At 45.8% G+C, this 12,500-nt stretch overlaps 2 protein-coding genes across 10 annotated transcripts in view; both read left to right on the forward strand.

Moving 5' to 3' along the window:
• Positions 1-12,500, forward strand: part of LOC115117214 (zinc finger protein 664-like) — a 440,815-nt gene that overhangs the window by 198,746 nt on the left and 229,569 nt on the right. The gene's annotated exons all lie outside the window — the stretch shown is intronic.
• The window catches only part of LOC135559999 (beta-1,3-N-acetylglucosaminyltransferase lunatic fringe-like), a 34,729-nt gene that overhangs the window by 15,430 nt on the left and 6,799 nt on the right, over positions 1-12,500 (forward strand). The window contains exons 2-4 of the mRNA XM_065000958.1: positions 7,676-7,724; positions 9,644-9,746; positions 10,268-10,421. Coding sequence (XP_064857030.1) covers positions 7,676-7,724; positions 9,644-9,746; positions 10,268-10,421 — 306 coding nt within the window. The remainder of the gene's footprint in view (positions 1-7,675; positions 7,725-9,643; positions 9,747-10,267; positions 10,422-12,500) is intronic.

The following is a 12,500-nucleotide window of genomic DNA, read 5'->3' on the forward strand; positions in this document are numbered from 1 at the left end:
CTCTCTCTCTCTCTCTCTCTGTCTCTCTCTCTGTCTCTTTCTCTCTGTCTCTCTCTCTCTCTCTGTCTCTCTCTCTGTCTCTCTATCTCGTTATTATTCTATTAATGTAGTTTCCTGTGTTGTAAAACTCAAATCCTGGCTTGCCTCCTAACCTTCCTCCCCCTTCTCTCTTCTCACCATTATTCCTCTCTCTCTCTCCCCTGTATGAGACAATGTGTAGTTTCCTCTGTGGGGTCTTAACAGAGACTCACACACACACACAGAGACACACCCACACACACGCACAGAGACACACACGCACAGAGACACACACGCACAGAGACAGAGACACACGCACAGAGACACACACACACACGCACAGAGACACACGCACAGAGACACAGAGACACACACGCACAGAGACACACGCACAGAGCACAGAGACACACGCACAGAGACACACGCACAGAGACACACGCGCACAGAGACACACACGCACAGAGACACACGCACACAGAGACACACAGAGACACACGCACAGAGACACACGCGCACACAGAGACACACGCACACAGAGACACACTTGCACACAGAGACACACGCGCACAGAGACACACGCACACAGAGACACACACACAGAGACACACGACACGCACACAGAGACACACGCGCACACAGAGACACACGCACGCACAGAGACACACGCACACAGAGCACACAGAGACACACAGAGACACACACGCACACAGAGACACACACGCACACAGAGACACACGCACGCACAGAGACACACGCACACGCACAGCACACAGAGACACACGCACACAGAGACACACGCACAGAGACACACGCACACGCACAGAGACACACACACGCACAGAGACACACACGCACAGAGACACACACACGCGCACAGAGACACACGCACGCGCACAGAGACACACACACACGCACGACGCACAGAGACACACACGCGCAGAGACACACAGAGACACACGCAGAGCACACGCGCGCGCAGAGACACACACACACGCGCACAGAGACACACACACGCGCGCAGAGACACACAGAGACACACACGCGCAGCACAGAGACACACGCACGAGCACAGAGACAGAGACACGCACGAGCACGCGCACAAGAGAGACACACGCGCGCGCCAAGACACACACAGAGACACACAGAGACACACACACACACGCAGAGCACAGAGACACACACACGAGCACAGAGACACACACACGCAGAGAGCACAGAGACACACGCACGAGCACAGAGACACACAGAGACACACACAGAGACACACACACAGAGACACACACAGAGACACACAGCACGAGACACACACAGAGACACACACACACACGCACAGAGACACACACACAGAGACAGCACAGAGAGACACACACGCACAGAGACACACACGCACAGAGACACACACGCACAGAGACACACACGCACAGAGACACACACGCACAGAGACACACACGCACAGAGACACACACGCACAGAGACACACGCGCACAGAGACACACGCACAGAGACATGCGCACAGAGACACACGCAGAGCACAGAGACACACACGCGCAGAGACACACACACGCACACACAGAGCACAGAGACACACGCGCGCAGAGACACACGCACACACGCGCAGAGACACACGCACAGAGACAGAGACACACACACACGCACAGAGACACACGCACAGAGACACACACACACGCACAGAGACACACACGCACAGAGCACACACACACACGCACAGAGACACACGCACAGAGACACAGAGACACACGCACAGAGACACACAGAGACACACGCACAGAGACACAGCACAGAGACAGACGCACACACGCACAGAGACACACGCACACACGCACACACGCACAGAGACGCACACGCACACACGCACAGAGACGCACACGCACACACACACGCACACACGCACAGAGACGCACACGCACACACGCACAGAGACGCACACGCACACACACACGCACACACACGCACAGAGACGCACAGAGACACACGCACAGAGACACACAGCACACACGCACAGACACGCACAGAGACACACGCACACACGCACAGAGACACGCACAGAGACACACGCACACACGCACAGAGACACACGCACACACGCACAGAGACACACGCACAGCACAGAGACACACACACGCACAGAGACGCACACACGCACACACGCACAGAGACGCACACACACGCACACAGAGACACACACACGCACAGAGACACACACACAGAGACACACACACGCACAGAGACACACACGCAGACGCACACACACACACTCACAGAGACACACACACACAATGTAATGTAATATAATATCATTATGGGAGCAGGAAGCTGGAGAAGATGTTGACACACATCAGAACATTGACCCTGTCTGTCGTGTGTGTGTGTGCGTGTCCGTGTGTGTGTGTGTGTGTGTGTCCGTGTGTGTGTGCGTGTCCAGAGTGTGTGTGTGTGTGTCCGTGTGTGTGTGTGTGTCCACTGTTATTGTGTGATGTGTGTGTGTCCGTGTGTGTGTGCCAACACTTTGTTTTATGTGTGTGTGTGTGTGTGTCTGTGTGTGTCCATGTGTGTCTGTTAAGAGAACCACACAACACCATGGAAAAAGGGAGAAATGAGACTGTTTTGCCAATGTGCTGCACTAGGCAGGGGGCAGGGATGTGTCTGTTTATTTGGGGGTCTCAGGGTGGGTCTTTCCTGCCTGGGAATCCGGGGTACGCCTGGCTGATGCTGGCTTCATGAGTTCTGACAGACACACACAGACACACACAGACACACACACAGACATCGCACGCACGCACACACACACCCACACAAATGTTGTCTACTACTAAAATGTGGTTATTTAATTGAAAAATATTAACCATTAATTTAATGAATTTAATTTGTACACTGTTATTATAATAACTGTTATTATCTAGTGGCCAACACTTTTAACTGGTTGGGACTTTGTTATTATCCCAGAGTGATGCCAACACTGTTATTATCCCAGAGTGATGCCAACACTGTTATTATCCCAGAGTGATGCCAACACTGTTATTATCCCAGAGTGATGCCAACACTGTTATTATCCCAGAGTGATGCCAACTTATTATGCAGTGGGAACTGTTGAAGTGGGAGACACACACACACAGACACACACACACACACACACACACACACACACACACGGCAGTGTGAGGAATGTGTCAGAGAGTTGGAACAAAGACTTTCTCCCAGGGAGATCTCCTTCTCTAGTTAACTACAGCAGCTGTATGCTAATACCTCGGAGTGTGTGAGTGTCGGGGGGGGGGCTTTCAAGAATCTAACATGTAAAATATATTTTGACTTGTTTAACACTTTTTTGGTTACTACATGATTCCATATGTGTTATTTCATAGTATTGATGTCAACACTGTTGTTCTACAATGTAGAACATCGTTTTAAAAAATAAAGAAAAATCATTGAATGAGTAGGTGTGTCCAAACTGTTGACTTGTACTGCATGTTTATGGTCTATCATTGAATGTCACACTAGCAGACAGACACACACACACACACACACACACACCCTCCCCACTGGACTGGTCAGCAGCTGTTATGGTGCTGAGTGGTTTACCTTAGTCTTGGCTCAGATCCGATATCAGCACTATTGTCTGTCTCCACTCAATACTGTGGTGGATAAACTACCACTACCCTCTGGTGTGTTTGTGTGTGTGTGTGTGTGTGTGTGTGTGTGTGTGACATTACATGTGTCAGAGGAAGGAAACTGTTTCACCTGTAGTGGAAAACAACCCTATGGAACATAATGTTGTTCTGTTTTAGACCAGTCAGATGGAACAATGATGGAACAGAATGCTGTTCTGTTTTAGACGAGTCGGATGGAACAATGATGGAACAGAATGCTGTTCTGTTTTAGACCAGTCAGATGGAACAATGATGGAACAGAATGTTGTTCTGTTTTAGACCAGTCAGATGGAACAATGATGGAACAGAATGTTGTTCTGTTTTAGACCAGTCAGATGGAACAATGATGGAACAGAATGTTGTTCTGTTTTAGACCAGTCAGATGGAACAATGATGGAACAGAATGCTGTTCTGTTTTAGATGAGTCGGATGGAACAATGATGGAACAGAATGTTGTTCTGTTTTAGACCAGTCAGATGGAACAATGATGGAACAGAATGTTGTTCTGTTTTAGACGAGTCGGATGGAACAATGATGGAACAATGATGGAACAGAATGTTGTTCTGTTTTAGACCAGTCAGATGGAACAATGATGGAACAGAATGTTGTTCTGTTTTAGACCAGTCGGATGGAACAATGATGGAACAGAATGTTGTTCTGTTTTAGACCAGTCAGATGGAACAATGATGGAACAATGATGGAACAGAATGTTGTTCTGTTTTAGACCAGTCGGATGGAACAATATTTTCAGTTTACTTTACCAGCAACAACCTGATCAAACAGGATGACTGGGGCTGGAGCCCAAATGGTACTCCTATATAGTGCACTACAGTACATTCAGACCCCTTGACTACACTCCTATATAGTGCACTACAGTACATTCAGACCCCTTGACTACACTCCTATATAGTGCACTACAGTACATTCAGACCCCTTGACTACACTCCTATATAGTGCACTACAGTACATTCAGACCCCTTGACTTGACTCCTATATAGTGCACTACAGTACATTCAGACCCCTTGACTACACTCCTATATAGTGCACTACAGTACATTCAGACCCCTTGACTACACTCCTATATAGTACACTACAGTACATTCAGACCCCTTGACTACACTCCTATATAGTGCACTACAGTACATTCAGACCCCTTGACTACACTCCTATATAGTGCACTACAGTACATTCAGACCCCTTGACTACACTCCTATATAGTGCACTACAGTACATTCAGACCCCTTGACTACACTCCTATATAGTGCACTACAGTACATTCAGACCCCTTGACTACACTCCTATATAGTGCACTACAGTACATTCAGACCCCTTGACTACACTCCTATATAGTGCACTACAGTACATTCAGACCCCTTGACTACACTCCTATATAGTGCACTACAGTACATTCAGACCCCTTGACTACACTCCTATATAGTGCACTACAGTACATTCAGACCCCTTGACTACACTCCTATATAGTGCACTACAGTACATTCAGACCCCTTGACTACACTCCTATATAGTGCACTACAGTACATTCAGACCCCTTGACTACACTCCTATATAGTGCACTACAGTACATTCAGACCCCTTGACTACACTCCTATATAGTACACTACAGTACATTCAGACCCCTTGACTACACTCCTATATAGTGCACTACAGTACATTCAGACCCCTTGACTACACTCCTATATAGTGCACTACAGTACATTCAGACCCCTTGACTACACTCCTATATAGTGCACTACAGTACATTCAGACCCCTTGACTACACTCCTATATAGTACACTACAGTACATTCAGACCCCTTGACTACACTCCTATATAGTGCACTACAGTACATTCAGACCCCTTGACTACACTCCTATATAGTACACTACAGTACATTCAGACCCCTTGACTACACTCCTATATAGTACACTACAGTACATTCAGACCCCTTGACTACACTCCTATATAGTGCACTACAGTACATTCAGACCCCTTGACTTTTCTCCACACGTTACAGCCATATTCTAAAATTGAATAAATATTATTTTTGTAGTCAATCTACACATAATACCCCATAATGACAAAGTGAAAACAGGTTTTTATACATTATACAAGTATTCAGACCCTTTGCTATGAGACTTGAAATTGAGCTCAGGTGCATCCTGTTTCCGTTGATCATCCTTAAGATGTTTCTACAGCTTGATTGGAGTCCACCTATGGTAAATTAAATTGATTGGACATGATTTGGAAAGGCACACACCTGTCTATATAAGGTGCCACAAGCCATGAGGTTGAAGGAATTGTCCGTAATGCTCTGAGACAGGATTTTGTCGCGGTACAGATCTGGGGAAGGGTACCAAAACATTTCTACAGCATTGAAGGTCCCCAAGAACACAGTGGCCTCCATCATTCTTAAATGGATGAAGTTTGGAACAACCAAGACTCTTCCTAGAGCTGGCTGCCCGGCCAAACTGAGCAATCGGGGAAGAAGTGCCTTGGTCAGGGAGGTGACCAAGAACCCGATGGTCACTCTGACAGAGCTCCAGATGTCCTCTGTGGAGATGGGAGAACCTTCCAGAAGGACAACCATCTCTGCAGCACTCCACCAGCCTTTATGGTTGAGTGGCCAGGCAGAAGCCTCTCCTCAGTAAAATACACATGATAGCCCACTTGGAATTTGCCAAAAGGCACCTAAAGGACTCTCAGACCATGAGAAAGAAGATTCTTTGATCTGATGAAACCAAGATTAAACTCTTTGGACTGAACGCCAAGTGTCACGTGTGGAGGAAACCTGGCACCATCCCTACGGTAAAGCATGGTGGTGGCAGCATCATGTTGTGGGGGTGATTTTCAGTGGCAGAGAATGGGACACTAGTCAGGATTTGAGGGAAAGATGAATGGAGCAAAGTACAAAGAGATCCTTGATGAAAACCTGCTCCAGAGTACTCAGGACCTCAGACTGGGGCGAAGGTTCATCTTCCAACAGGACAACTACCCTAAGCACACTGCCAAGACAACGTCTGAATGTCGTTGAGTGGCCCAGCCAGAGCCCGGACTTGAACCCGATTGAACATCTCTGGAGAGACCTGAAAGTAGCTGTGCAGCAACGCTCCCCATCCAACCTGACAGAGCTCGTGAGGATCTGCAGAGAAGAATGGGATAAACTCAGGTGTGCCAAGCTTGTAGAGTCATAACCAAGAAGACTAGAGGCTGTAATCGCTGCTAAAGGTGCGTCAACAAAGTACTGAGTAAAGGGTCGGAATACTTATGTAAATGTGATATCAGTTTTTAATATTGTCTAAATTTGCTACAATTTATTTATTTTTGTAACTATTTTTGATTTGTCATTATTGGGTATTGTGATGTCATTAATGGGTATTGTGATGTCAATGTGGGGTGTTGTGATGTCATTATAGGGTATTGTGATGTCATTAATGGTTATTGTGATGTCAATGTGGGGTGTTGTGTGTAGATTGGTGAGGAGAAAAAAATATTTAATCCATTTTATAATAAGGCTGTAACGTAACAAAATGTGGAAAAAGTCAAGGGGTCTGAATACTTTCTGAATGAAGTGTGTGTGTGTATATATATATACATACACACACACACACACACACACACACACACACACACACACACACACACACACACACACACACACACACACTGCATTCAGGTAATGTCTGGGGTGGAATCAGTGAAATGGTATCAAAGACACCAAACACATGGTTTCCATGTGTTTGGTGTCTTTCCATTTGCCTCCGTTCCAGCCATTACTATGAGCCGTCCTTCCCCAATAGGGAACAGTGTACTAAATGGGACACATCCTGTCTGACTATTGTTCTACAGAGTAGCGTTGGCTCACTTTTCACACTACATTAATGATAGACACACACACTGACCTTCTCTTTGTGTGTGTGTGTGTGTGTGTGTGTGTGTGTGTGTGTGTGTGTGTGTGTGTGTGTGTGTGTGTGTGTGTGTGTGTGTGTTTTCAGACGTATGTATTCACCGACGGAGATGATGACAGGCTGAGGAAGAGGATGGGTGAGGTTCAAAAATAAAAACACATACGTTCTGAAGGTGCCAGATTATAACAGGAAACTAATATAGAGGTGCCAGATTATAACAGGAAGCTAATATAGAGGTGTCAGATTATAACAGGAAGCTAATATAGAGGTGCCAGATTATAACAGGAAGCTAATATAGAGGTGTCAGATTATAACAGGAAGCTAATATAGAGGTGCCAGATTATAACAGGAAGCTAATATAGAGGTGCCAGATTATAACAGGAAGCTAATATAGAGGTGTCAGATTATAACAGGAAGCTAATATAGAGGTGCCAGATTATAACAGGAAGCTAATATAGAGGTGTCAGATTATAACAGGAAGCTAATATAGAGGTGCCAGATTATAACAGGAAGCTAATATAGAGGTGTCAGATTATAACAGGAAGCTAATATAGAGGTGCCAGATTAAAACAGGAAGCTAATATTGTTATTCTAGAGGTGCCAGATTATAACAGGAAGCTAATATTGTTATTCTAGAGGTGCCAGATTATAACAGGAAGCTAATATTGTTATTCTAGAGGTGCCAGATTATAACAGGAAGCTAATATTGTTATTCTAGAGGTGCCAGATTATAACAGGAAGATAATATAGAGGTGTCAGATTATAACAGGAAGCTAATATAGAGGTGTCAGATTATAACAGGAAGCTAATATAGAGGTGTCAAATTATAACAGGAAGCTAATATAGAGGTGCCAGATTATAACAGGAAGCTAATATAGAGCTGCCAGATTATAACAGGAAGATAATATAGAGGTGCCAGATGATAACAGGAAGCTAATATAGAGGTGTCAGATTATAACAGGAAGCTAATATAGAGGTGCCAGATTATAACAGGAAACTAATATAGAGGTGTCAGATTATAACAGGAAACTAATTTTGTTATTCTAGAGGTGCCAGATTATAACAGGAAGCTAATATTGTTATTCTAGAGGTGCCAGATTATAACAGGAAGCTAATATTGTTATTCTAGAGGTGCCAGATTATAACAGGAAGATAATATTGTTATTCTAGAGGTGCCAGATTATAACAGGAAACTAATATTGTTATTCTAGAGGTGCCAGATTATAACAGGAAGCTAATATTGTTATTCTAGAGGTGCCAAATTATAACAGGAAGCTAATATTGTTATTCTAGAGGTGCCAGATTATAACAGGAAGGTAATATTGTTATTCTAGAGGTGCCAGATTATAACAGGAAGCTAATATTGTTATTCTAGAGGTGCCAGATTATAACAGGAAGCTAATATTGTTATTCTAGAGGTGCCAGATTATAACAGGAAGATAATGTAGAGGTGCCAGATTATAACAGGAAGCTAATATAGAGGTGTCAGATTATAACAGGAAGCTAATATAGAGGTGCCAGATTATAACAGGAAGCTAATATTGTTATTCTGAAGGTGCCAGATTATAACAGGAAGCTAATATTGTTATTCTAGAGGTGCCAGATTATAACAGGAAGCTAATATTGTTATTCTAGAGGTGCCAGATTATAACAGGAAGCTAATATTGTTATTCTAGAGGTGCCAGATTATAACAGGAAGATAATGTAGAGGTGCCAGATTATAACAGGAAGCTAATATAGAGGTAGTGTCAGATTATAACAGGAAGCTAATATAGAGGTGCCAGATTATAACAGGAAGCTAATATTGTTATTCTGAAGGTGCCAGATTATAACAGGAAGCTAATATTGTTATTCTAGAGGTGCCAGATTATAACAGGAAGCTAATATTTCTGACTCATTCAAAACTGTTTTGCCACCATAGTAACACAATAGCATCCAATCATCTTTGTTAAAAGTCACATACTGTACTGTGTTGTGCTGAAATGTGTGTCATTTGACCCCAGGGCTCATTTACTGACTATCTGACTGACTGATTGGTTGATGTTATTCCTACAGGGAGTCACATGATCAATACGAACTGTTCAGCGGCCCACAGTCGCCAGGCTCTGTCCTGCAAAATGGCCGTCGAATACGACACCTTCATCAGCTCTGGAAAGAAGTAAGACACGCGCACGCACACACACACACACACACACACACACACACACACACACACACGCACACAGCAATGACAAAACTAGCAGTTTGCGTTAATGGCTGAAGAATCAAAGTCAGGTTAACCCTTCTAGATGGTTCTGACCATGTAGATAATGATACTGATTGTGGTTCCCCCTTCTAGATGGTTCTGACCATGTAGATAATGATACTGATTGTGGTTCCCCCTTCTAGATGGTTCTGCCATGTAGATAATGATACTGATTGTGGTTCCCCCTTTTAGATGGTTCTGACCATGTAGATAATGATACTGATTGTGGTTCCCCCTTTTAGATGGTTCTGACCATGTAGATAATGATGGCGGTTAACCCTTCTAGATGGTTCTGACCATGTAGATAATGATACTGATTGTGGTTAACCCTTCTAGATGGTTCTGCCATGTGGATGATGATACTGATTGTGGTTAATCCTTCTAGATGGTTCTGCCATGTGGATAATGATACTGATTGTGGTTAACCCTTCTAGATGGTTCTGCCATGTGGATGATGATAACTACGTGAACATACGTCCCCTTTTGAAGCTCCTGTCCCTCTACAGCCACGCCCACGACGTCTACATTGGCCGGCCTAGCCTCGACCGACCGCTAGAAGCCACCGAGAGGTTTGGCGACGCCCACACGGTAAGGGACCAGGAAGTAATGTGTTCACTAACCTAAAACATGTTTCTCTTCTCATTTTAACCATTATTTTGTTTTTGTGACTATATAATAACCCAGCATTCTCTTAATGCTTAAAAGAGTATTTTTATTTTTTTATTTTTTATGACTTAACTTTTCACTGAATGTTTCAATAACACTGCTATCTTAGTTTAGGTGAACTGTTTGGAGCTCCAGGTATAGATAGGACACATGGAAAATAATGTTCATGTTTTTCATACAAAGCTGTTACTTTTAGTCTATTCAAACAAACAGCAATAGTGGGCACGGCCCAATACACCTGAATGCACTTAACCAGATAGATAGAGTTGTGTTGATGCAGGGCCGATGTAGATCTTAACGCATGCTGAGGGAGCTACAGGCAGGAATCAGCAAGGAATCCCAGTAATGAGCCATCTATGGGGATGGGTGCCCCCTTGTGGACAGAGAGCGAATCACCCAATGTATTACTCCCACCCCGGGGAGATTGATAAACCCCTGTGAACACCATTGAACGAGGGGCATTAAACATGGACAAGCTTCCAACACACGTTGTGCTCCCGTGAGACTGTATAGTCTGCATGAATCTCGGCTCCCTTATGGACACATAAGTTTGACGTAACAAAACACAGTCGTCACAGTAATGTTGTTTGTGGAGCAGTGCACAGGTCTCTCAGACCCGCGCTAAGGTCCCTCTCTCCAGGTCCCCCTGCTCCTCTGGGGCTGCTTCCTAATCGAGCCGCGCTAAGGCCCCTCTCTCCAGGTCCCCCAGCTCCTCTGGGGCTGCTTCCTAATCGTCCCTCTCCAGGTCCCCCAGCTCCTCTGGGGCTGCTAAGGCCCCTCTCTCCAGGTCCCCCAGCTCCTCTGGGGCTGCTTCCTCATCGAGCCGCGCTAAGGCCCCTCTCTCCAGGTCCCCCAGCTGCTCTGAGGCTGCTTCCTCATCGAGCCGCGCTAAGGCCCCTCTCTCCAGGTCCCCCAGCTCCTCTGGGGCTGCTTCCTCATCAAGCCAAGCTTTCTCCACTCCCTCCAACTCCAAGAATTGAAAATAGTAATGGGGTTGCCATAAATACGGGGAACACTAGTAAGCTTCATTCACCCGGAAGGTATGCATGCTAGCCGACATTAGCCAGGAGGCTCTTTAGTCTAAGCTAGGCTAGCTAGCATCTTTGACCGCAGCACGGTCCGTGTAGAATAACCAAGCAACTTAACGCTACGTATACTAAACAAGAGAGCTACCCCAAGCAACTCCACCGTGGGGAGGAATAGCTAGCACGTTACGCAGAGCAAATCCACCGTGGGGAGGAATAGCTAGCACGCTACGCAGAGCAACTCCACCGTGGGGAGGAATAGCTAGCACGCTACGCAGAGCAACTCCACAGTGGGGAGGAATAGCTAGCACGCTACGCAGAGCAACTCCACCGTGGGGAGGAATAGCTAGCACGCTATGCAGAGCAACTCCACCGTGGGGAGGAATAGCTAGCACGCTACGCAGAGCTTGTTAGCTGGCCTGGTCTTGAAAGGCTCTATGTAGGACCGGACCACAGAGAAGAGACCGGACCCTTCATCCACAAGTAAGAGAGGCAAGCAGTGCTTGACTGAGGGGAGGAGGGGGGGGGACTGCCCGCCCTCCCTCCCCCCTCTCTCTCTTTGAGTAGCCTTCCGTAACCGGTGACAGAGCGCACAGGAGCCGGGTTGAGCGGCGGGCAGCCACCGTACACACCACGTCCAGGCAGACAAGGCATTTGCTCACAACCAAAGACAACCATCTATGTCGGCGTTCCACTACTCAGACTCGGCTGAGGTATGGTCACCCGGGAGAGAAAGTGACCATATGGAACACCATAGTAGGGAAACGGTGCCAGTCCTGACATGAACTGGTTTGAGTAATGGCATGCACCGAGCCGAGACATACAAGTCAACAAACTTGAGTATCTCTTTATCTGTTTGGGCATGGTCGCGAACCCCAACCGGGCATAGCCTTCACCATCTAGCTCGCATTTTTTTGCCATCTTACTCGTTGTTATAGCAACGGCAAGAAACATTAAGAGAAACGAATAGTTTATT

Source organism: Oncorhynchus nerka, linkage group LG15, assembly GCF_034236695.1.
Source record: "Oncorhynchus nerka isolate Pitt River linkage group LG15, Oner_Uvic_2.0, whole genome shotgun sequence".
Taxonomy (NCBI): domain Eukaryota; kingdom Metazoa; phylum Chordata; class Actinopteri; order Salmoniformes; family Salmonidae; genus Oncorhynchus; species Oncorhynchus nerka.